At 36.4% G+C, this 27,448-nt stretch overlaps 1 protein-coding gene across 1 annotated transcript in view; it reads right to left on the reverse strand.

Moving 5' to 3' along the window:
* The window catches only part of LOC140729428 (uncharacterized), a 92,060-nt gene that overhangs the window by 24,385 nt on the left and 40,227 nt on the right, over positions 1–27,448 (reverse strand). The window contains exon 7 of the mRNA XM_073049153.1: positions 7,873–8,679. Coding sequence (XP_072905254.1) covers positions 7,873–8,679 — 807 coding nt within the window. The remainder of the gene's footprint in view (positions 1–7,872; positions 8,680–27,448) is intronic.

Below are 27,448 nucleotides of genomic sequence, written 5' to 3' on the forward strand. Positions count from 1 at the left end.
TCTTAAGTTCTTCTTCTGAAAAGATGTAGACTGTTGCAGGATGAAGAATATGGGATAATTTAATGATGCTTTGATAAAACTCATTCCTTCACATATTCAATAAATATTTTAGAATGTGGTAGTATTACACATTTTGCGCATTTAATTAAATTTAATCAAAATGTGAGTAAAGAAAAAACCCAGTTTAAAAGTTGAACCCTTATAATTTTTTTTCAAATGTGTTTATAAAGAAGAATTTTAATTATAAATATATTCAACTTTATAACTTCTGGAGTTTCTGAACTTTTTTTTACAATTAAAGCAGAACTAATTTTGCTTAGGACTTTTTCTGTACAAGCTGAATAGAGGCATGTAATAGAAATGTAGATAGAACCATTCTTGCAATTAGTCTCACTCCATGGTTTAAGTCAGTAATGTACTACACAGGGAAACAAATGTACAAAGCAGTAACCCACTATTTTATCAAATCTGACTTAACAACAATTTCTGGAAAAAATAACATCTCAGTTTCATCACAAGCACATGTGATCATGAATTGTCTAGTGTGTAGAAAATTCAAAGATGCATCAGAAAATAAATCTGAATGTATTTACACGTGTAGTTCAACTCCTTTCAGGAATCCTGCTACTGATTTGTTTTCTCCTTGGCTAAAACCTACTTAGTACTGTCACAAAATGCAAAGTGAAAAAAATTGAGTGACGTGCACCAGAAAGAAAATTAGCACAGTGATTCAGAAATATCTTTTACATAGTCTTTGAGCATCGATGTTCAGTTTTCCCTTTGAAATATGGTGATGGCAGTTCCTCAGTCTGTGCATTCCTTCAAAAGAACAATTTTGACTATACACTCACTGAGCTAGAGAAATTACACGGCCAAAATCCAATTCCTAACAGAATTATTAAGCTTATAATGCTTTGGGAGTTCGATATTATGTGACACCCCACAAGTGAGAAACAGCCAACTGATTTTGTTTGAATGAATACTTAAGTTTTATTTAAAGAAGAACTTATGAAGAGGGCAGTTGTGAGCTTGCACAGAACTCACAATCCCAAAATTCAATTCTTTTAATTTTAGTTTTGGAGACAGTAAATACATAGCTGATTAGAAACCAAATACCTTATCTGTATGAAAGATTCCGGAAAACACAAATTTTACCTTAAAGGGCTACGGATATGTTATTAAAGTTGCCATAGATCAAAGGGTTATTGGTGAGATTGAACGTTGATATTCAGAGACTTTCACACAAATCACTGAGAGTCAAAGTGCAAACAGAGCAAGTAGCAAGGAAGGCAAATAGTATCTTGACTGTTGAAAAAGGACAAGGAAAAGGTATTTTCTTCCAATTATTTAAGACTCCAATGAGACTGTACCTAGAGAATTGTGTACATTAGTCTCATTATTGTGTACATTGTACATAAGCAAGACTATATGTGCAATGGAGGGAGTGAAGTAAGGGCTCATGATTAAATTCTGGAGAAGGATAAAACAGACTGTACCTATTCTCTTGAGTTTAGAAAAGTTTATATCTTAGAAACATACAGAACCCTTATAGAGTTTGGCAGGATAGATGCAGTGATAATATTTTCTGAAATGGCCTCAAATGGACTTCTCATCTTTATTCTCTAGTCCTGACGAAGAGTCTTGGCCTGAAGCATCAACTGTTTACTCTTTTCCATAGATGCTGCCTGGCTTGCTGAGTTTCTCTAGTATTTTGTGTGTATTGCTTGGATTTCCTGCATCTGTAGATTTTCTCTTGCTTGAAAGGGCAAGTGATTTATTTAACCTTTAAGTGGAGAATTTCAAAATGACGCTTTGGAATTCTCCACCCATGTGGACTATGGAGGCTTTAAGACATGATTGCTAGTTTTGTGGGTAACAGGAAAATCAAGGACAGTGGGGTTAGTGATTGTCATTGATGCTGAGGTAAAGGATCTTACTGAATGATGGAGCAGGTATAAGGGGGCGAATAGTTCTTAGCTTTTTCTGCTTTTAATTCTTTCCTCAAGTTCTCATGTAAAAGACAAAAAAAAACTTTATTATATAATGGGACCACAAACTAACCAGAGATTGAAATTCAAACACAATGGATAGTTCAGATTTTATAACTTCTTGCAGAAAGTGATAAACACGTGGAACAAACTCCTGCCTACAATGACACTGGTAGCACTGGAAAATTGAAGGAAGTTGCAGTTTTAAAGCAAGACAAATAGTAAGGTTACAAGAGGTGAATAAAGTAATACTTTTTCTTCGAAACTTGGTTTCAGCCAGATAGACTCCAACTGTATTTTCCACACCCATAGAATTCAATGTTCTTAAGCGAATGCTGTTGCAGCTTATAATCATTTTGCCACAGAGAAAGTAATTTAAAAGATATAGAATTTGTAGTTATAACCACCATATCTAAAAATCAACAAAAAGGGTTTTTTTTTGAGGGACAACATGGTGTGGACTATTATCCCATCTGTGATATACAGTCTCCATAGACCAGGAGAAGCTTCATCCCATAGTTTCGAGTCCATCACATAGACATAAGTTACATGCATTATTAAATCTCCTTCTGTATCATCTATGTAATAACATTATGATTTCTACAGATAAAATGCCAATTTAAATAATATGATTGTTTACGGCATTTTTTCTTCAGACAATACTGAACTAATAAAATTAAAACAAAAATAAACTTCTTACCTTTATCTGTTGATATTGCCAAGCCATCTTTTCGAAAGCATCTCAGATACTGAACTGCAGTTATCAGAGTCTCTGTTCCTCTGGTGTATGACAGCCCTTGGATATTATCACTTTCTTATACATTATTATTGTTGATGTATTCACAATTCAGCAGGTAGCATTGTAAAAGTTCATCAGTAAATTCAATACAGAAAAGGCTCCTTGAACATGCCAAATTATCAGTAATCACTTGACTTCTTGTTCACCAACATCAGAGCCCAAATAATCCCTTCCAAAATGTGCCATCATTCATATAAATTCATTGCTAATTAAGCAACCACATAAACTCGAAAAAAAGTATTTCTCAATAGTTATTGCCTAAAAGACTTAATAGTTAGTCATAATTACAAGAGGAATCAAACAAATCTTTATTAGCTTCATCACAGACAGCATGAAGAAATTAGAGCATCAGGATGTTACTTCCTTACAGTATGTCATTTCACTCATTGAACTTATGGAATCATAAAAATTGTTGATGGTCACATATTACTGTAACTAAAACTAGTTTAAAAAGGAAGTATTCTTCACTTTTAGTTCAGACATCCTGGTCATATTCTAAAATACTCTGTTGTAATAAAAATGAATCAGAAAGGAATATAGTAATGAGTCTACATTTTTTTTGCAACGGGAAACAAAAAGTCATATTGTTGGGTATTTTACAACAGTAACCTAATATATGATAGTAGACAAAACAATAGATTTAAACAAGTAGATTACTAGATTGTCAGCTCAGAAACGCACTTCAAGCTTTATTACTAAATTTAACACAGGAAAAATAGTTCCAGAAAAAACAAAGATAATGGTACAATGGGTGCACTGTAGGTTCAAGAGATGGAATGAAGAATTGATACACCTTAAAAACTATATAAAAGTGAAATCATCCATTTGATGCACAAAACGTATCAGGAATCCTCCAAAATGTTGATCAAATCCAGGTGATATGTAGCTTGCTAATATAGCAAAAAAAGTATATTTACTGTGTTATTTATAAAGTTGCCATGCATGCCATACTCTTTGTTTCACAATTCACACATTGAATGACATGACAACCTGAAGAAATCACTAAGAGTTATGATGCACTCATTGAAGTAAATTCCTCCATTGCATACACTTTGTAACTATCCTAAACCTTGCCAGGCAACTTCCATCATTTTCTTCTTCACCTAATCCAACCAAGAAAGGTGACAGGTCCCAACATTCCTGCCACTACAAAGACCATATGTTTTACAAGGTATTTCATATAAATTAGAAATTACAATCATTTAGAATTCAACATTGTGTCCCATATTTCAATATTACAATCAAGACCAATACAAGGTATAAATGATTGTTGTAGTCCAGTGTGTGCTTTTGTGGTACAATAACTTCATAACTTATTGTTATGTGTGTTTTTTAAATTGATGAATAGAATACAATTAAAATCAAATAACATCAATCAGTTGTAAATGTTAGCCACTACAGTCTATAAAACATTTTTGCCTGAAATCCCTGGTGCTTCCTAAAAGCTGGGCTCAGGAAAATGGCCAAAGGGTTTTATAAGTCTTTTAATGGAGGGTTAAAAGAGGTGTAACAGGGATAAGAAACAGGGAAGTAAGTTTTGTAAGTTTAACAAAGAAAAACTGGAGAATGGAAGCGGGGCAAAATTTTTACTGCTATTTGTGTGAAATGGGAGGGGAAGATGGTCAAGGAAATCATGGAGATAAAGGAATACTATAACCTACATTGGGAGGGAAATGGGGCAAGATTTTAGCTAAGTATCTATTTCACTTACCTGGAGGGATGCTAGTCTAGTGGTGTGCTGGTAATGCCATATTCCCTGTGTATCCACCGACAGGTGTACAGCATGGAAAATTAAATCACTCTGTGCAACCTGGACACAGAATTCATGTTGGGGTTGCAAGGGTGACTTAAGACTGGTTGATTTTTTTTTCAAGTAATGCTAAATAATCCAGAACAAACCATTCATTTGCATAAAGCTATTAAGTTATGTGATTGAATGCAATTGATCATATAGCACATACTACTTAGAATTTCACAGAGTAGGAACAGTCCACATGATCTAGTTAGTCCTGTCTTGGTCCAAAAAGTCAACTGATTATTCCTTTCCATAGATACTAGCTGACCTGTTGAGTTTCTCCAGCATTGTGTCTGTGTTTCTCTGGATTTCCAGCATCTGCAGAATCTCATGTTTCTAATTAGATTCAAGTCAATATTTATGTTTTACTTGCTTCCTCCTGCCTTTCGACATTCATTTCCATCAGCACATCCAACCATTCTTTTTTCTTCATGTATACATTTAGCCTCACATTATGATCATATGCCACATTCTTTTCTTAAATGTATCCAAATTCGCAACACTCTCTACTTGATTTCTTGTTTTATAATTATGGTGTTCAATATTGTTGTATGTTCAAGAGAGTGTTTTCCTTTTGCCTATTCTGTCAAAATCTTCCATAGTTTCAAACATTTCTATTTAGTAATCTGTTTACCTCTTTGTGAGAAAAGTTTCTATATTTTTCCTATATTATGAAAACCAAACTTGTACACTGTATTCTAACTGTGGTCTTATCAAGTGTGAGATTGAACGGAATATAACATATTTGAAGTAATTTCGTCCAACTAAATCAGGATGAATTTGCTAGGGAAAATTAAGTTTTGACAGTTTGCAGGAAAAAAAGATTAAATATAGCATTTCCCCACAAGTTAGAAATTGTACAAGGAAGCAGATGAAATAAATACCATTCTTTAACTATGTACACTTAAAAAATAAAGCTCAATTTTCTGAAATGTACTTCTTAATACCTCATCAGAGAGGGTATGAGCTTCTGGAATTATACCATCTTCTTTGTTCTCTTGGTTGGTGATTCATGAACACAGAATGGAACAGTAATCGATTTTAGTTATAAAAGCATACAGTCATTTAAAACTGGATATTATAAATAGCTGGGCCTACATCTGTAAAACTAAGTGAAGTCTGCTGCTAATGTCTCAGACAGATAATAAAATTTTGTATTCTGTAAGTTAGCAAGAGCCATTAGTCATCACCCCAAATAAACTGTCGTCGACCCAAATTATTCACTAAGTACAATAGCTCCACCTGCTGACAAAAAAGTACCTTACGGGCTGGAACTGTGAGCCACAATTCCAAAAATGTTTATTTTATAAACAATTTATCCAGTGATAAACAAATTTCAATTTTACAATTTAACAATTTCAATCTTAAAAAGTGATTTGTTCTCAAATTATTTCATTAAAAAAATCTTTTAAAAAGTTTTAAAACAGTTATCTAAAGAAATGCTATAGAACTCCCTCCAGTATGAACACAAAATGTTCTGCTACATAAAAGTTCATCAGATCTGAGATAAAAGGTAAATAAAAGAGTAGTAAAATACCTTTTCAATTGAAAACATGATACAAACAGGATGGATATAACACATTTGAATCAAAATATTTGGAAGTGACTATCATACATACCATAATCCAGTCATCAGATACAACCTATTCTTCTAAACCACCAAACTATGTCCCAATTAATGCTGGTGTAAGGTTTTGTTTGTCACCTTCTATCAAATTTCTGCACATTAGCTATTTCTGATTTGAAAAAAATTATTTAAACACAAATATATGTTCCTTGTTGACAATAAAAACAACTTCAATAAGGAGCTACGTGAATAAAACCAAAGCCAAATTTCATTCACAGTCTAGCTACGATTGTTCTTTAGACAACACATGAAAGCAACACCCCCTGAATTAAAACAAAGGATGTTATAAACAAAACTTAATTTGCATCTGTGTGTATAGAAGTGTAGAAAAGAATTGTAGATTTTGAACTGTGAAAAATGAATATTATAAATATACCAGCTTATAGCTTTTAGGACTGATCATCTGCATGCTTCAGTGTGTTTTGTTTGTAAACTCAAAATGGTTAGCAACCTACTAGGGAAATCAGCCATGTAACCATACCTGCATTTCTGACATTTTCAACTAATTGAAGTCAGAACGTGATTGCCGAGGTTAAAGCTAAAAGGTCACGTGGTTAATTGGCTGTTTCTGAAATTAAGTCCAACTCCATAAGGGATCATGAAGACCAATACAATTGAGAGGCACTGGAAGATTACCTACAACCCTCAAAAACAGTTAAAATTCTGTTCTAATCCCCATAGTCAGAAGCCTTCATTACAAGTTACCTGAAAATAAACTGAATAAAGATTAGACTAACTTGGTTGGAAAAAATAAATTTTTTGACAGTGATCAAAGTACAGGTACATTTCTTCTAAAAAATCTTCAAACTTACTTCTCTCATTTTCCTACCACCCCTTTGTGAGGATGTTATTGCTTTCCTCATTGACTGCTAGATTTGCAACTGTGATTATTTTCCTTAATTATTCCCTTTAACAACTAAAAATTACAAAAGTAAGATATATTCTTTACAAAAATGTAGAAGTAATGTTGCTGTGAAAGTCTAGAAGCAGGAAAGATCTGGATTCATTGAACAACTGGCACAAATCGTTAGTTTCTATTCAATTATTGAATTAGAATTGTCGAGTGCACCGAATACAACTGCAACCAATATGACAAAGTTGTGTGGTATTTGTAGTATTCTTGCTTTTTACTGAGAACTTCAACTAAATATGCAATGATATTCAAAAAGGCTTTATTTGAATTAAAGAAAATTAATATGCATGTTTGGCCTAGCCCTTTAGATCATCCAGCCACCATTTACAAACCTAAAATCAAATCTTTATCCTTAAGATAGTCTGTGAAAGAAGCATTGATTTAAAATACAGCCTATGCAGGCCAACAAACAGGATACTGTCTCGTTCCTTCTAATTTCGATTGAATTCCCACTATCCTCTTCTCTCCCATTCCAACTCTTCCATATTCAATACATCTAAATGGGTCACCTCCCCCCTTCTAAGAGCCATGGCTATGCAGCACTAATGCTATTCCTTGGATCTATCAGCAAGCCAGCATTGTCCACAAAAAGAAGTATAATTTTCCTATAGGTGATCTATATCACCTCCAAATAATATGAAAACCACAGTTGATAGGTTGGTTAAACTACCAGCCACAGCTTTAAAACAGAAAAATAAACAAGCATATGAACCACTAATTTGCTACAGCACGTCATATATATTGACTTACCTGGCAAGTTAGACTTCAGTCGATCTAGTTCCTCCTGGAGCTGTCGAATTTTTTCTTGTAGTATTACACAATTTGGACAGTACGATGTGGGCTGGCTTTTTGGAAGACCTTCCTTAGCCACAGCCCCATGCCGTCCACCTGAAGTTTCTGGTGTTAAAGTGTTTTCTTCAGTATTTTGAAGAAACCCAGAGTCCATTGCTTGGAGAAAGCCAGAACTTAAATGTTTTTCATTAACCTTTTGTTGGGACCTTAAGTCTATCTCACTTCTGGTGCATGATTGAGATAGAGTACTTTGCTGTGAGGAAGTTCCTGGACGGTCAAATGTGTCTCCCTCTTGATGCCTGAGCCTTTGTCGAGTGGGAATTCGATTGTCCATTGGTGATGGATATTTTGTTTGTGCTGCATTCAATTTATTGATTTCATGTTCCTGTCCACTGCGGCCTACAAATTGTGGCCTTTGAGGTACAGGAGATGAGGTAGTTATATGAAGATTGCTAGCTTGCTTCATAGAACATACATACTCATATGGACCCAGACCAGAAGTGGGACAACCAAGCTTTTCTCTTGAAGAATCAACAGGCAAGTCTTGGCTGCTTTTGAAGAATTGTTCCAGCTTCTTTTTCTTAGGGCTTGGGCTACAGTCTCCATCTTTGTTGCTACGTTTTCCACCTTTGTTGGGATTGGTACTTTCAAGTCTTTCAAAGTCATCCTTATTTAGAAGCTCTGGTTTTCTGGAGGTCCCTGGATTTCCAGTGGATTTTTCAATGGAATGTCTTCCTAGGTTAGCCTTCTTGCACTTCGCTTCCGCTGAAATGGTACATGATGTAAATTACTGCCAATATACAGGGTTTGAATGTCATTTCTTTTGAGTTCACAGCAATGACTTATCTGAAGAAATATTCATTTTCAAAGTACATAATGTCACCAAGAAAAAGCAGCATTGGTATGATGAGCTAGAGCAAATAATTTACTATGAACTAACAACGCAATATGGAATTAGCTTGTATTGTTTTAATAACTCACATTTCTTATTTCTTGGGCTGAAGCAGTTCAGTGAGAACTGGTTTACCATTAAATAAGTAGGAAAGAGATACTTGGAATTAATGTGTCACGACTCACATAAATCTTATATCTTGTATGATTAAGTCCAGTTTAATGCAGAAAAAAATTTATCTTGAATTTTTGGGGTAAAATATTATTGTAAAGAAAGGAGAACGTTATTTCTGTTTGATAATGGTAGCAAAATAGTAGGAATGGCTGACTTTGAAATATGTGATTCTGCTAGTAGATACTTAACTGTATGAGCAAAAATTCTTACATGTTACTGCAATAATACAGCCACGCCAACAAGACCTTGATTATGACAAACAGTTATAATCTATACAATCAATGAGACAGAATTACATATAAGTTGCAATATATATATGTGGGCAAAAGTAATATTTCTACATTATTATAGCAGTTATCTGTAGGCAATTACAAGTGCTACTCAAACCACCTGAGCTCATTCAGCCAAACAGTTCAATTATCACATAAAATCATGTAAAATATATGTTAAAACACTTAAATATGTACTACTATTAAAATCCAAAAATGTTTCCTCTCATGAAAGTTATATGAGTCTAGAAATGTAAACAATTTCAAAATCATTTTTCAAAATGATATTTTCTTGTATATTGCAGACTCATACTAAATGTCCTCTGCAATCACTGTGTTAAATTTTAGCAACACACAGAAAATGCTGGTGGAACGCAGCAGGCCAGGCAACATCTATAGGGAGAAGCACTGTCGATGTTTGGGGCCGAGGGTTTCGGCCCAAAACGCTGACAGTGCTTCTCCCTATAGATGTTGCCTGGCCTGCTGCGTTCCATCAGCATTTTGTGTGTGTTGCTTGAATTTCTAGCATCTGCAGATTTCCTCGTGTTTGGTGTTAAATTTTAGTTATTTTTCTTTATGATACAGGAACCTGAAAGATTTATTTCTTTGCATTCATTACCCTTTCAAATCCTAACAGCTTACACATTTGGACAAGCAAAGCACAGTCCAAAACACTGCCCAGTGTGGTTAAATTTCAAAAACAGTTCAATTTATTGTTTGAAAGGAAAAAAATTGCATATTTAATTTTACTTTTGCTTTTAAAGAGTGAAGTGAATTGAAATTGTTAAATACCAATATTTTTGCTTACTAGAGGTTCATATGTATTCATCCAATAATGCTTTCATTAGAATGGCTTGTAGCTTCCTTCCTTTCTTCCTGTTCTAACCATGTGCATAATTGTGATAATAAATTTTAGCAGGTTGTAAAATACATACATATTGAATAAATACTACTAAATGTTACCCTTGGCTTCTGGATTAATTAAAATAGATACGTTTACATTCTCCACATATGATCTGCAAAATATAAGCTTTAAAACCTTACAATATTGCGACATTATTAATCAATTTGCCTGCCCTAGAACCAATTTCTTATTTTAATTTTATTATTAAATTCATTCTAGTCTCATTGGCATGTTCAACTGAACTCAAAGTACTGTGTTTTTATCATTTGGTATTAAATGTCAATATTCAATATTAGCTAATTAAAATTTAAAGGACATATAACTGGAATACATGCTCTAAATTAGGTTTAACTATCATAAATAAAATTTTTAAAGATGTAATTGGATAAAAATAACTGCAGTTAGTAATGTTGCATCTTTTACAAGTCATCCTAAAACAGTTTACAGTCAAAGATTAAATCACTGCAGTAATATAGGAAGCATCAGCCAATTTACGCAAATAAGTCTCACAAGCAGTAAGAAGGTAATCATTTTATTTTAAAAAGTGATATTGATTGAGGGACAGTAGACAAGGTCTATGTTTAACATCTCACCTGAAAAATGACAAATTTGTTCTTATATTGGCTGGAATAGGAAGTGATAACATTGAAGTTAATGAAGGAAAGGCAGTGGCCGTTGTCTGCATGGATTTTAGCAAGGTCTTGGAGAAAATTGTGCATCAGAGGCTGATCAAGAAAATTCAGTCACTTAGCATTTAGGATAAGGTAGTAAGTCGGATTCAACATTGACTTTGCAGAAGTCAGAGAGTGGCAATAGATGGTTGACACCAAGATTGGGGGTACAGTGGACAGCGAGATAAGCCATCAAATGCTGCAGTGGGATCTGGACCAGCTGGGAAAATGGGCTGAAAAATAGCAGAGAAATTTAATGCAGACAAGTGTGAGGTGTTCCACTTTGGAAGGACAAACCTGGAAAGGACTTACACAGTGAATGGTAGGACACTGAGGAGTGAGGTAGAACAGTGGGATCTGGGAAAGCATATCCAGGATTCCTTGAAAGTGGAGCCACAGATAGATAGGGCCATAAAGAGAACTTTTGGCACATTGGCCTTCATAAATCAAAGTATCAAATACAGGAGTTGGGATGTTACACTGAAATTGTGTAAGACGTTGGTAAAGCCAAATTTGGTGTATTGTGTGCAGTTCTGGTTACCTACCAACAGGAAAGACATCATTAAGATTGATAGAGTACAGAAAAAATTACAAGAATGTTACCAGGACTTGAAGACTTATAGGAAAAGGTTGAATAAGTTACAACTTTATTCCCTGGAGCGTAGGAGGATGAGGCGAGACTCTACAGGTATACAAAATTATGAGAAGTATATATTGAGTAAATGCAAACAGGCTTTTTCCAGAGATTGGGTCAGATTAGAATTAGAGGTCATAGGTTAAAGGTTTAAGGAGAACCCAATGAAAGAACTTCTTCATTCCGAAGGTGGAGCGTGTGTAGAACAAGCTGCCACCTGAAGTGGTGGATGTGAATTTGACTGCAACATTTATGAGGTTTGGGTAAGTATATGGATGGAGGGGGTATGGAGAGCTATGATCCAGGTGCGGATCAATGGGACTAGGCAGAATAAGAGTTTGGCATGAATTAGATGGATGAAGAGCCATTTAATTCTGTAATGCTCTATGCCTCTATACAGGTGGAGGAGATGTAGTGCTGATGGTAGTGATAATTTTCAAACAAAGAAGATACAAATTCAATAAATACTACCAAATCTGGAACACAAGAGATTCTGCAAATGCTGAAAATTCAGTGCAACACACAAAATGCCGGAGGAACAGAGTACCCTAGACAGCATCTACAGAGGGGATAAAAAGACGACATTTCAGGCTGAGACCCTTCTATCAGGACTGGAAAGGAAAGGGGGATGAGGCGTGAATAAGAAGGTGGGGAGGGAGGGAGAGGGGGATTGAAGTGAGAATCTGGGAGGTGAAACATGGAAAAGATAAAGGACTGAAGAAGGAGGAATCTGATGAGAATGGATGAGGGACACCAAAGGAAAGTGATGAACAAGTGAGGAGAAGAGAAGGGGTAAGAGGAGAGCCAGAATTAAGAGTTAAAAAGAGAGAAGGGGGATGGGGATGAAATTATCAGAGGTTAGAGAAATCAATGTCCATCCTATCAGGTTGGAGGCTATTCAGATGAAATATAAGGTGTGCTCCTCCAACCTGAGAGTGGCCTCATTGTGGCAGTAGATGAGGCAACGGACCAAAGAATTAAAATGGGTAGCCACCAGTAAATCATGCCTGGTGGATGGAGCGAAAAGGGCTCAACGAAGTGGCTCAAATCTGGATGGTAAGGCACCAATAAAGATGTGTTAAGGTGCCACCATGTAATACTCAGGTACCCTCTGTATGGATGATCCACCAGGGAGCAAGGACTGGTTGTAGGCTAGGGTATCAGGGGTAGTATGGATCAGTTGAGTCAAGGGCATATGGTTTGTGGTTAGTAGTTAGAGGAAGTCAGTGAGATGTGGGTGAGATGTTGGGAGTGATTGTCAGGTGGAGAGTGAGATCAGTAAGTTGGGAGGTGGGATTTGAAGTTTTGCAGGGAATGTCAGATGAAGGTTAGCTGAGACCTACTGATGTTGGTCTCCCCTTGTTGGTTTTGAAAATTCACAGGAAGGTTCCTTTTATGATCCATTGAAACAGGCAACAGAGGTGATCAATGACAGAAACAGAACCTAGACTGACAGAGCATGTTGTCAGCGATTAATGTGGAAGCCCGAGCTCCTTCATATACTGGCTAATGTCAGCGCATGATGACCTAGAACGAGAGAGGAACTTCACAATGCAAATCAAAGTCCTTGAATTTTAATAACTTTTTTTTTAACTAGAAATTGCTTCATGTAGTCTACAAAATGTTGCTATGCCCTCCAATCTCCTGGCATAGATCTTTACCTCTTATAAATAATTCTTTAAGGAGTAGTGAAATGGTTGATTAAGTTGTTTTAGCAAAGGACAAAACAATAAACACCTTGGGAGTTGATCGATATCTTACACCAACTGCATTATGGAAATGCTGATACCAAATATATACTGAATATCATCTTACATTGATCTTCCTTTCTGGTTTTGAATGTGGAGGACAAAAGCAGCCTCTAGTTTCTAGACAAAAAACTTCAGGGAAAGATATATACCTACATCCAGAGGTTCGAAGTTAGTCCACAATATCAAAAAAACTCAAAGTGATAAATGCAGTAAACTCAATATTTTATACTATTACAGAAAGACATGGGAATTGCAGCAACTCAGCCTGATCATACTTAGGCATTCAGAATTTCAAAATTACCAATCTGTTCTTGCACTTTCTTAGGGAAATAAAGTGAACCTTTTGAAAGATCAAATATGCACATCGAAGCAAGTATTAAAAAGACATTATTAAATTTGTTACTTCAAGGTAGCAGTATAATTGTATAAGAGGAAGTATAAAAGGTAAAATCACCTAAAAGATAAGAGCTACAAGAACTTCTTAAAGGAAGAACTGTTGCCTCAAGACACATGAAAGTATTCTAGCAGGATTGAATTTACTGCCAGTCAAGACTTGTCGTGGGATGAATAAGCAATATATATCATTCTTAATCCCTCTGGCTATTCCTAATTTTCTGCCAAGGTAGAAATTTAACCTCATTCAGACACGAGATCGTAAAATGTACAAAAGTGGTTAAAATTATAATAATGTTTTGAAAATTTATCTAACTCGGAATAGTAAAAGTTTTTTTAAAACATAAAATTCAAATTCCAAAGAGATCATCCTGGAATTCCTGGTCAACTATGCAAAATCTGGAGGCACAAAGAAATATCGGTTAGGTATTTGGATGGAATCTCTTAAGTAGAAATGGATAGCATTAACTATTTTGCATAACTTGTTTTGAAAAGCCATAGAGGTGCTTAGTTGTGTAATGGAACATCTGCTTCTATTCATTACATCCACTGCTCTGATTTCCATATATGAGATATTTTGTTCAAAGTAATTGAAAGAAGAGCACCATACTTCCTCTGTTCACTGGAGAAGATATAGCAGAATTGAACCTGAAAATACAGTGGCTACTTCCTGAGATGACAGCAAATCAGCTCAGAGTGGAAATGTTTATAAAATTTTATGCCCCTAACAAAGAATTAATTCACAAGATTTACTTGGGATGGAAAGTGGTCCAAAGGGCAAACATCCATTTAAATGGACTTAAGTATAATGCATGCATGGGTCAGGACTTACTGGATGCCAGATGGTGCAGCATCTGTCATTATGCTTTGTTAATAGACTCCATGTGGAGTTCAATGGCAAAATCTTGTCTTGTTGGGATCCTTGACACTGACCTGTCACAGATCTGAGATCCCAATGCTTTCAATGGGAAGAGAAGTTAATATTTAGCTTTACTTTAAGCTGTCACTTTTTATTTTAAAGTACTTTAAAATAATTTTATTGCTTCAAAACATTTACTTCAATTTTATCATCTCTGTCGTAACATAGATCTCTGAAATTTATTTTTCATTACTGTCAAAGTTTCACTCTGGAGAATTCCGGACTATATTTACTATATTTACAAAGCATAGTTATTGTCTCTATCTCACCACCTGCTTTAATATATAACAGAGAAATCTAAAGCACATTACAGGCCCTTCGGCCCACAATGTTTAAGGGTGTATTTCAGTAAGATCTTCCCACTGCATCTGAGCCAGGAAAGTGCAGGCACACAATAATCATGCACACTAGTTCAAAAAAGATATGGTTCTGATGTAAGATTGTCAACCTAAAACTTTTGCTCTGTTTCTCTCTTCAGTCATTAACAGACCCGCTGAATATTTCCAAAAGCTTCTGTTTCATTCCAGTCTATTATTACATTTTACTTTACAAGGATCACGACAAATTTGAGTTATTCACATTAAAATCTGCAGTTCGTACATTTCACAATTTCACGTACAACTGGAATCACGTTTTTCTGAAAGCACAGATGAAAAATACTGTATATGGATGTAGAACTTAAGTGATCATAGTAACCAATGTATATTAGGAAGTGTGGTTACATTCTCTTTTGCTTCATTACAAATTTAGAAGAAAAGGTTATTCCTTCCATTTTAGGGAGATTGAATAGTTCTGCCAACAAAATAAGTAAGTTACAATTCTATGTTTATTTTCAGGAGAAAGAAAACAAAAAGAACTATACGGAACATAAAATGCTGGAGAAACTCAGCAAGTCAGGCAGCATCTATTGAGGGTAACAAACAGCTGACATTTCCCGATAAAGAAAACGTCAACTGTTTATTCCCCTTGACAGATGCTGCCTGACTTGCTGGGTTCCTCCAGCGTTTTGTGTGCATGCTGCTCAAGGTTTCTAGCATCTGCAGAATCTTGTTTTAAAAAAAAATTAATGATTTGCTACTTTATATACCATTCTTAAGTATTCTAAAAGATTAATACAACATAATAAAATTGGTTTACAAAAAAGAAACTTTCTTATAAATGAGCAAGTTAGTCATGTTTTTCTCACATTAGATCAAACTTAATTCTCCACAGATCTCTCAGTGGATATATAGCTCCTAAGGATATAGTGGCCCAATTAATCACTCAAATAATTTGTGAAGTATAATGCACAATAACACATACTTAACAAATTAGCCAAAGCACAAGTAGACAGTGAGAAAATAAAATGATTTCACAAGCTCAAACTTATTAATGCTACCTGAGTTTGTCAGATCAATGTTATATTCTGACCTTACATGTCTGCCTCAAACAAACCTGTATTCATGGCCAATTTTATTACATTTATAGAACTTTTCATTGCTACTCACAAAGGATATCTCAATAAACAGCAGTGAGGGCTACTACAATCATATTACATGATTTGAGTATGTAGTGGTGCAACAATTCACTGCAGGCTGCATGACAAAGAATACCAGCTCACTTTGAATTCAGCAAAACCTGAGTTTAGAATGACATGAAATTGCAAATGTTTAATAATCCTGAACTTACACCCAACATTAGAATTTTGTTAAATCATTTTTATTTAAGTCCCTGGAGCTTTCCTGTGGTTGCTTTAATACTGTTTGTAAATTATGTAACTACCATCATTGTGATTTTCCCAGAGTTTCTAAACGTTGACAATTAAACAGTCATAGTAATTTAAAAGTATTCATTTCTTCTGCACATACAACTGCATCAAATAAAAAATAAATTTGAGAATACATGTGGAAAAACTACAAACTATTACATTTATAACATAAAACTGAAACAAGTGATACATTTTGAAGATATGCAAAAGGCAAATGTGGCACTTTTCCATAAAACATGGAAATGTGGATTAGTAACTTGGGCCCATAAGAGTACAACACCTTCAATAAAAACTGCAAACACAGTCATTGAATAAATGTTAAGATTGTAATAAAGAAACATTGACAAATACTTTATTCCTAAATTTATAACTGATTCATAATCATCTTCAACTCCATAAAAATACCACTGCTGGTTATTTTACAAAAGATGCAGTTACAAAGAATCAAATCCAAATAAAATACTCATCCAAATAAAATTTAGTTCAACCTACAGCTCAGTAGTCAAAAATATAAGTATGTTACAATATAGCAAATGTATTCTTGATGTTCAGTATTCTTTCATTTAGTTTATAGTCTGTTACACATACAATGTATTTCAAATGATCATGACTAAATATTTATACATAAGCAAGATATGATCAATATTCAACTCTCATTAGGTACAAAAAATTTGAGATAAATTTTCAAATACTGAAACCATCTTTATATTAAAATTTACAGATTTCAAATGCTGATCATCCCACATTATTAAATATTTGTAGCATTCAAAATTAATATGTATTAGAAAAGTTACACCCATATGCACAAATTCCCTGAAGATGGCATCTTGCTGACTGCTTCATTGCTGATAGCCACTGAATAGCACTGAGTTGCTGTATTTGCACAATACATAAGCTAAACTCACCACAGGAAGTAAGCCCTGTCACTTTCAAATCTAAATAGTCTTTTAAGAGTTAGTAATAATCTACCCCTGGATGATGGCTTTGCGATCTGCTAAGTATTTAAACCTAATACTACTCACAACCTTGCAGCATTGCTATGTGTACTGCTTCCTCATTAATGCTTTCAGTTTCAACAGTATCAGCAATTTCACTGAAACCAATATAGTGTGCTGCTTCGTTTTCGCTATTTACTCTAGCATCATATTCTGCATTTCACCCATGGTATACATGCAGTTCACAGAGTAAACAATTATCCTGTACATCACAATTAACGATGGACAGTGTTTCTCCTACTATAAGGCACCAACATTTGTATAACTTTCAAATGATTGATGCACTCATCAGTAATATTTAGGCAGTGTCAATTATACAGAGTTGAGATAAGTGCAAGTGTTTCCTGATATTCTCAATCCAATTATTGAAAAAAAAACTGAATTATGAAGTCACACCTTCATAATTCAGAGATTGAGTTGGTTTCTAAATCAATTATTTAGTAATTAGTAAATTTAGATAAATATGTGCAGTAAAGGTATCAACAAGTAAAATGTGTAGACAGCAGCAAACATGGCTGTGGAATAGGCTCTCCTTCCTAAACTCTTTTCAGTGATTTTACTGGAAATTGTCACTTCTGTATTCTGCGTTTAGCAAATGTCACCCGAAGATGAATTTTACTCCTGAAGAGTTTCAGACACTAATTTTCGAACATCTTTTCTCATTCACTATACAAAATCTATGTTTAAGTAAGTGAGCCAAATGCCCTGTTGTATGGCTACTGATAATGCAGATATGTTGAGAAGTTCTTGTGTTAAACATGCAGGCAATGGAAATACACAGGGAGAAAATGGAATTGCTACCATCTGTTTCTGGGTGCCAAGTTTCTTTTAAATGTTCACAAGATATCTACTGCTGACCAAGCTAACCTTTGTTGACCATTCCTAACTGCCCTTGAATTTTCAGTGGTTTGGTAGGCCATTATAGGGGGTAGTCATACCAGGACAGAAGGGTAGATTTTGTTCCCTGAAGGATGCCAGTGAACCAGAAAGATTTTAGCAAAAATCCTATTGTTCTTGTTTAAAATGTTAGCATTTTAATTCCAGTCACGTTTGATTATTCTAACGTAAATTGCCAACGTACTTTGGTAGCATTCAAAGTCATCAACAGTCTATAACTTAATTAAATTGCCTCTATACCTTTAAAATGAAAACTGCATGCACATTTGAAAGATGAATCATGATAGCAATAGATTGCTGAAGGGATCTAAGCTCGTACAATAAATTTCAGATGTAACTTTGCAGGTCAGAAATCCCTAGGGCAAGGCCCCTCCTAACCTTCACAGTTGAATTGGATGGAACCTGGCACTCTCAAGCAATGCTGTTTACAGAAAATCATCTAATGCGTTTATGTAGTAGCGGGCTAATTTCACTACAACTCACTGCAGTGGAATTTCCTCTGCAATATAAGTGTGCATGGTTAGGGGAAGGCTAATGAGAAGATTTCTCAGAGGGTATCCATATCTACCCATGATATTCTGCAAGCAATTATCTTACTTTAATCTCATAATTTTGAGCCAATTCCCTATTAACAATACTTTCACATCTATCTTTTCTTTGTCAATGAACATCTCTTCAAGGCCACTATGCAAAAATAAAAATCATCAGAATGATATATCTACAAGACATATCTACCAGCAAGATTCTGAAGGGGCTTTGACAGGATCAAAACTGTTAGGTCACTTCTCCTGTTTGGGAAATCTACAGTAGAACTAGGAGGCAAGATATAGTGCTAACCACTTATAACCAAGATAAAGCAGAACTTCCCTTCCAGAAGCCTGTGAATATTAGGAATTCTCTATCTGCAGAGAGGTAAATCATTAAATATATTCAAGCTAAGGTACGATTTTCCATTGAAAGGGAATAATGGATGATGGGTATTAGGAAGAATAGTTTCACTGATAAAGATCAGTCAGCTATGAATCAATTTTTCAATGAATGCTTGACCTACATACGTTCTCATGTTATTATATTCCATACAAAAGTCAGCTAATTAGGCTTATGCACTGCCCAAGTCAGTTGTTTTGTCTACCTTCACTTGTGCTAATAATGCCCCTGTGGCTTAGAAGGCTGCTGACATTTAATGGAGACAAACTTCTATAGATGTGGAGTGGAGAATGTGGTGACTGACTGCATTGTGGCCTGGTGTGGAAGCACTAATGCCTTTGAACAGAAAATCCTACAAAAGGTAGTAGATTTGGCACAGTACATTAAAGGTGAAGCTCTCCCAACCACTGAGCACATCTACAAGAAATGCTGTTGTAGAAGGGTGGCATCTAACATCAGGGATCCCTACCACCCAGGCCATGCTCTTTTCTCACTGCTGTCATCAAGTAGAAAGTGCAGGAGCCTCAGGACTTACACCACCAGGTTCAAGAACAGTTACTATCCCTCAACAATCAGTCTCTTGAACAAAAGGGGATAACTACACTCACTTGCCCATCCATTGAGATGTTACCACAATCAATGATCTCACTTTAAGGACTCTTAATTCATGTTCTCGCTATTTATTGCCATTGATTTATTTTGCATTTGCATTTGTGACATATATGTACTTTGATAATAAAATTTACTTCGAATTTTTTGTACTTTGAAATATTCTGATTATAATCTCAAACTACTTTGCACTAAACTGTTGTGGTCACGGACTGCAGACTGTTAGCATAAGGGGCCAAGTTGGGTTGGCTTGAGAACAGTAACAGTAGCAGGACTTAGCGAATATAGTCAGTTTCCTAAGTGAAGATAACAGAAGTCACTGCTACTCTGCTGCAGAAGCGAGACACTGGGTGACTGCTGCCCACTTTCCAATAGAATCTATGATTCAGAAAACAACTACTGCAAATCCCCAAAAGAATAAATCCAGTTGGCCATTATCTCTACAAAATACATGTCAAACTGGTGCCAGATTCCTTATGCTTTATTAACTCTGAATACAGGCTTCGAGTATGGCTCCAATGTATTCTTGATGAGATAAGAATAATTGTGAGAGCATTTGACCAGATGCATTGTCAAGGAACCCTGTTTGGTGAAACTGAAGTTAATTATATCAAGCAGAAAACACTTCATTAGCTGGTGTCTTAATTCTTAACAGAAATAAATGGTTGTGATTTTTGAGAATTATTCACCCAAGCAACAGATTTCCTGCCCTGTAGAACATCACTGAACCATGTGATTTTTTTCTACACAACGATCCTGCTTTCACGCTCACAATTACTATGATTAATTATTTTGTTTTAAATTCCAGATTATTTAATTAACTGAATTTAAATTCACCAGTTGTTTTGGTGAGATTAGAATCCATGTCTTCATTTACTAAACCATTCCCTTGTAGTACCATTCATTAATGTTTCCAGGCAGAATTAATTTAGCAGGAATGACTATCACAGTGCATCGCTCTTTCAAGATGAACAAACTTTAAGCAGTGCAGCCTATCAGCAGGGTGGTTAGCAATGTATGGACACTGAAATAATTGAAATGAACAAGAGCAGTCAAGATGGTTTTCCAGATCAGTGTTTTAAGGAAGTTAGGCTGATCTTGTAGATGCAATGAGAAATGGTTAAATAATAAGTATTTTAAGCATGTTAAAAAAAAATTCATGATGGAATATTATGCCAAGAATAGAAACAGTTTAGTTCAATCCAAAATTGAAGTCTCAAAGCTTAAAAAAATAAAAAGTATGGGGTGTCACATAGACTGTAATAAAAGAAATGACAGGAGAGAAGCAATTGCTAACATTTAAAGGATTAATATATCGTCTGCAAGTCACATATTTGTCTTAAAGGTAAAGAAAACATTACAGGAAAAGTGATCCAACTGTGATGAACAAGAGAAGCTAAAAACAGTATTAGGTCAAAGGAAAATAGTTTAACTATTATCAAAGAAGAGTAATTGAGTCTGAGGACTGGAAATATATCAGAATTTAATAAAGGAGGACCAAAAAATTGTAAGAAAAGATAAAGTAAAATATGAGGGTAACATGAATAAGAGACCTAAATAACATAAATAAGTAACATAATTAGAGACTATTAAAGTTTCAAAGAAATATGAAAAGGAAAAGATTAACACAATTGTTATGAACAGTTAGTTTGACATCAGTTATCAGGAGAGTGTAAGAATCTATTAAAGAAGTACTGACAGCAATTAGAAAATTGTAAAAGGAATTTGTAGAATTGATGTGGTTATTTGAAAGGGAAATCATCTTTGACAATTCAGTTGAGTTTTTTGAGGTTGTAATGAGCAGAATAGATAAGAGGAGGCACAAGAAACTGCAGATATTGCAAGCTGGAGCAAAAATTAACTGCTGCACAGTTCCACAGACTGACAAACAACTCAGTGTTTTCCTTTTTAGTACTTTCTCCAATATCACATTAATTTACAACACTAAAATCTTACAAATGTTTTCATAATTTTCCACGCCAGCATTCAATTAGCACACTTCACAACAAATACAATTTGGTTAACAAATACCACTCAGTAGCCTTCTGCTACACCAAATAAAGTTTTTAAAATACCTGGTACTTCCAAAACAAATAATTTATGAAGTTGAGTTAGTATGTGGTATACTACAGAATGTATGATAGAACTTGTTGATACACCACGACTGAGTGGGGAATGATACACCACCGGACTCAAAACGCATGCCTCACTTCATTCATTAGTTTCCAATAAGGTTGAGTTTCATTTCATTTCCTAAACTGCACATGACTAGTGGTCACTGCAACATTTCTCTACAACTGAGTAAAATTGTGAAATTAGAGCAACACACACAAAATGCTGAAGAAACTCAGCAGGCCAGGCAGCGTCTATTGAAAAGAGTAAAAGGTCAACGTTTTGGGCTGAGACCTTTCATCAGGACTGGGAACAAAAGATGAGAAGTTAGAGCAAGAAGGTTGGGGGAGGGGAGAAAGAAATACAAGATGGTAAGTGATGGGTGAAACTGGGAGAAGGGGAGAGGGGAAGTAAAGAGGTGATAGGTGACAGGTGAATGAGATAAAAGGCTGGAGAAGAGGATAAGGGGGAATCTGATTGAAAGGTAAAACTCCATGAAAGAAAAGGAAGGGGCAAGAGCAGCAGGCGGAGGTGAGGAGATAAGGTGAGAGAGGAAAATGGGAATGAAGAAGTGGTGAAGGGGGAAGGGGAAATTAATGGAAGTTCAAGAAATCAATGATAATGCCATCAGGTTGGAGGCTTCCACCAGACGGATTATAAGGTGTTACACTTCCAACTTGAGTGTGGCCTCATCACGGCAGTAGAGGAGACTACAGACTGACATATCGGAATAGGATTGGGAAGTAGAATTGAAATGGGTGGCCACTTTTTTTGTGGCGGATGGAGCATAGGAGCTCAGTGAAGCAGTCTCCCAATCTATGCCAGGTCTCACCAATATACAGGGGGCCACACCAGGAGTACCATATTTAGTAGATGACCTCCAACAGACTTACAGGTGAAGTGTTGTCTCACCTGGAAGACTGTTTGGGAATCTGAATGGTAGTAAGGAAGAAGCATATGGGCAAGTATGGAATTTGTTCCGCTTGCAAGGGTAAGTACCAGGAGGAAGATCAGTGGGGAGTGATGTTTGGACAAGGGAGTCATGTAGGGAATGATTCCTGTAGAAAGTCGAAAGTTGGGGGTGTGGGGGGTTGGAAAAGATGTGCTTGGTGGTGGGATCCCGTTGGAGATGGCAGAAGTTGTGGAGAATTATGTACTGGACACTGAGGCTACTGGGGTAGTAGGAGAAGCCAAGAGGAACTGTATCCCTGCTGGGGTGGCGGGAGGATGGGATGAGGGCAGACGTGCGTGAAATGGAAGAAATGTGGGCATGGGCAGCATTGATGGTGGAGGATGGAAACCCCCTTTCTTTGAAGGAGGAGGACATCTCATTAGTTCTAGAATAAAAAGCCTCATCCTGGGAGCAGATGCAACAGAGATGGAGGAACTGAGAGAAGGGGATGGCATTCTTACAACTGACAGGCTGGGAAGAGGTATAGTCCAGATAGATGTGAGAATTTGGACATTATTATTAACTGTGAGATTCTCAGCCACTGGTTAGTGCAGAAATTTTTTAAAGAACAGACCTTTTGTCTTTAAACTGACAATGACAAGAAAGTTTTATCACATCAAATTGCACAATACTATTGTAATTAATGCTTTAAAACAAAACATCAAGAGTACCTATAATCCACTGCTCACAATGTACAGTAAATTCCGGTTAATTGGGACACATCGGGGCCAGTACATTTTGATCAAATTAGCTAAAGTCCCACTGAAATAGTTAGAAGGGTATAAATAAGATGAATTTTCATTCAACTGAGTAACAAATTATGTATTTAAATTAAATACAGAACAAATCAGAACACTAACAATAGTACTACAATACTATAAAGCTGTGTATTAGTTTCTAATAGTTATCGACAGAGGAATTCTTCCTGCACACGTTGCTGTGATTTTTTTGATTGATGGTAAATGAACAAAATCAACACACAGTACAGATAATGGACTGCCTTCGTCCAATGCCTTCAATGAATGCATCTTCCAAATCTTCATTTTCATTGTAACATTCAAGATGATTGTCAATAACCTTCAAATTCTCCACAGTTCCTTATTTGTTGAAGGAGTGAAATCATTTCATTTTCACTCCTGTCCGTTTATGGCATCTCCAAGCCTGAATGCTTGAAACCCCAGTGAGAAAAACAGTTCTGAATTGTCATAATGCTTATTTATCGCCAACTATCAGTAACAAAAGTCACTGCTTTTTGAACACAAGCACACGTAACTGTTGCTACTTAAAAACTGCTCATTCTAAGCATGGTGTAATGGCACACAAGCTGTATGTGACTGATGTTAGTTAGAAATTGTTGGGCAACAGTCTCCTGTCCCAATTAAGCGGCATAGTGTCCCAAATAAACAAAGGGAATCCCAGCTATTTTCTCCAACCTGATGGCATGAACATTGACTTGAACATGAACTAACTTCCGTTAATGCCCCTCCTCCCCTTCTTACCCCATCCCTGACATATTTAGTTGTTTGCCTGTTCTCCATCTCCCTCTGGTGCTCCCCCCCCCCCCTCCTTTCTTTCTCCTGAGGCCTCCCGTCCCATGATCCTTTCCCTTCTCCAGCTCTGTATCACTTTCGCCAATCACCTTTCCAGCTCTTAGCTTCATCCCACCCCCTCCGGTCTTCTCCTATCATTTCGCATTTCCCCCTCTCCCCACTACTTTCAAATCTCTTACTATCTTTCCTTTCGGTTAGTCCTGACGAAGGGTCTCGGCCCGAAACGCCGACAGCGCTTCTCCCTATAGATGCTGCCTGGCCTGCTGTGTTCCACCAGCATTTTGTGTGTGTTGTTGTTTTCTCCATTTGTTTTTGTTCTTTAAGAGCTGCCCCAAATAAGCAAATGCCCTGATTAACTGATGGCCCAATTAACCAGAATCCACTGTACATAGTTCCCACGTGTCTGACAGAAAAGTAACTTTTTTTTTCTCCACATAATCAATGATCCATAGGAAATCTATTTTCAGGGACAATTCTTGAACATATTTATCAATGGTAAAATGTTCTGTTATTAAGCCAAACTTGATACGCGTTGGTTAATCAAAATGTGTAACAAATATATTATCATAAAATCAATTTCTCTTTTTTCTCAACAATATTTTTATTGGTTTTTTTAAATAAAGAGAGCACAGTATAAAGGAGGCTTGTGGAGTCCATAATAAATGTATCAAATGTACAATTCACATCTATGAAAGAGATAGTACAATCACACTTTGGTTACCTCCCTGCCCCGACCCAACCCTCCCAATCCCATCTCCAAGCCATCATTGCTTTAGCAAAAAGGGTTAAGCAGAACCTTTGTCCATACAGAGCTGCATTGGTATAGAGAAGGTGTATTTTCCTAATATATGGACTGGTGTATGTTTACAAATCTGAGTCCATAGAATTTTACCAGAAAATGCTGGAGGTCAGGGATTTATGTGCAGAGGACACGAAGAAAGGATGGACCTTTAGCTTGACTGTGGATTCTGAAAATATTCAAGAAAGGGTCCTCACACCTTTTGGAACTTTATATCCGAGTTGAGAATGGATCTTCTCAAGGTATAGGCTGGACATGATGTCCCTGAGCCACTGAGCGTGGGTGGGCGGGGTAGCATCCCTCCACCTGAGCAAGACTGCGCACCTGGCCAAAAGAGAGGCAAAAGACAGTGATTGACATTTGGTCGGACTTAGGTACATGTCCCTCTCTCTGGAGGTGCCAAAAAGAGCAATCAAAGGGTTAGGTTCCAAACTGTAATTAAGTATTTGGTATAGAGTTTGGAAAACACCTTTCCAGTATTTTTCCAAGCTTGGACATGTCCAGTAAATGTGAATAAGGGAAGGCTTGCCCCTTTCGCATTTGTCGCAGCAGGGGTCAACATCTGGGTAAATGCGAGATAATTTAGTTTTAGACATATGGGCCCTGTGTACGACCTTGAACTGTAACAGGCAGTGGCGGGCACATAAAGGGGTTGAGTTAACTAACTTGAGAACTGAATTCCATACATTGTCTAACAGTGAGAAATTTAAATCTTGCTCCCAGGCAGTTATAATTTTGTCAAGGGGGGCTCGCCTCAGAACCGCTAGCTTGTCACAAATAGTAGATATTAGACCTTTACGCAATGGAATCATGCAGAGAAAACATATCAATGATGCTTGTATTAAGGATTAAGGGATTGGACACGCTGGAGGCAGGAAGCATGTTCCCGCTGTTGGGTGAGTCCAGAACTAGAGGCCACAGTTTAAGAATAAGAGGTGGGCCATTTAGAACAGAGAAGCGGAAAAGCTTTTTCACCCAGAGAGTGATGGATATGTGGAATGCTCTGTCCCAGAAGGCAGTGGAAGCCAAGTCTCTGGATGCTTTCAAGAGAGAGTTAGATAGAGTTCTTCTAGATAGCGGGGTCAAGGGATATGGGGAGAGGGCAGGAACGGGGTACTGATTGTGTATGATCAGCCATGATCACAGTGAATGGCGGTGCTGGCTAGAAGGGCCGAAGGGCCTACTCCTGCACCTACTGTCTATTGTCTATTGTATCAGGTGCCTCAGGGAAGTTTGATATCAAAGGGCTGATAAAATGTCTAATTTGCAAATATCTGAAGAAATGAGTGTTGAGCAGGTTAAACTTAGCAGACAGTTGTTCAAATGATGCAAAGCAGTTGTGCAGTTGTCTATGAAAAGATCTTTAAAGCACCTGATGCCCTTTCTGTACCAGTTTTGAAATGTTGAATCATGTATAGAAGGCTGGAAGAGATGATTATATAGAATAGGACTTGAAAGAGAGAAGCCATGGAGACCACTATGCTTTCTGAACTGAGCCCATACTTTCAGGGTGTGCCTGGTAACAGGATTAACAATCGGTTTTGGTGTAAGAAAGGGGAGTGCAGATCCAAGAAGTGCTGAGATGGAGAAATTCTTAATAGAGTTCAGCTCCTTTGCCACCCATATTGGGCAGTCAGATTGGTTGTAAAAATGAGACCAAAAGATGAGTCAGCTTATGTTAGCTACCCAGTAATATAAGCAGAAATTGGGCAGAGCCATGCCCCCAACACTTCCAGAGTTTTGAAGATGGACATTATTCAGTCGGGGACGCTTGCCCTTCCATAAGTAGGACAATATGACTGAGTCTAGTGAGTCAAAGAAGGCTTTAGGAATGAAAGTTGGTATGGATTGAAAAAGGTGTAAAAATTTAGGAAGGATGTTCTTTTTGATAAAATTAATTCAGCCCATTAGTGACATGGACAGGGGTGACCACTGTGCTAGGCTCAGTTTTATATGATTTAACAAATTAATGACGCTTATGTTTCCTTGTTACAGTGACGCTAAGGTAAGTAAATTGGTTATTCACTACCTTAAAAGGGAGGTTATGGAACTCTGATGCTTATGCTTCTCCATTTATTGGAAAAAGTTCATTCTTGTGTAAATTAAGTTTGTATCCTGAAAACCGGCTGAATTTGTTAAGGAGTGAGAACATGGGGGTAAGGAGGTAATCAGGTTTAATATAAAAAGTAAAAGATCATCAGCATAAAGGGAGACTTCGTGTTCAACTCCCTCCCTCCAAATCCCCATCAGATCCGCTCAACTGCGGAACGCAATCACCAGTGGCTCTATGGCTAGATTGAAAAGTAAAGAGCTTAAAGGACAATAAAGGACCTTGGCGA

Source organism: Hemitrygon akajei, chromosome 6 (genome assembly GCF_048418815.1).
Source record: "Hemitrygon akajei chromosome 6, sHemAka1.3, whole genome shotgun sequence".
NCBI lineage: Eukaryota > Metazoa > Chordata > Chondrichthyes > Myliobatiformes > Dasyatidae > Hemitrygon > Hemitrygon akajei.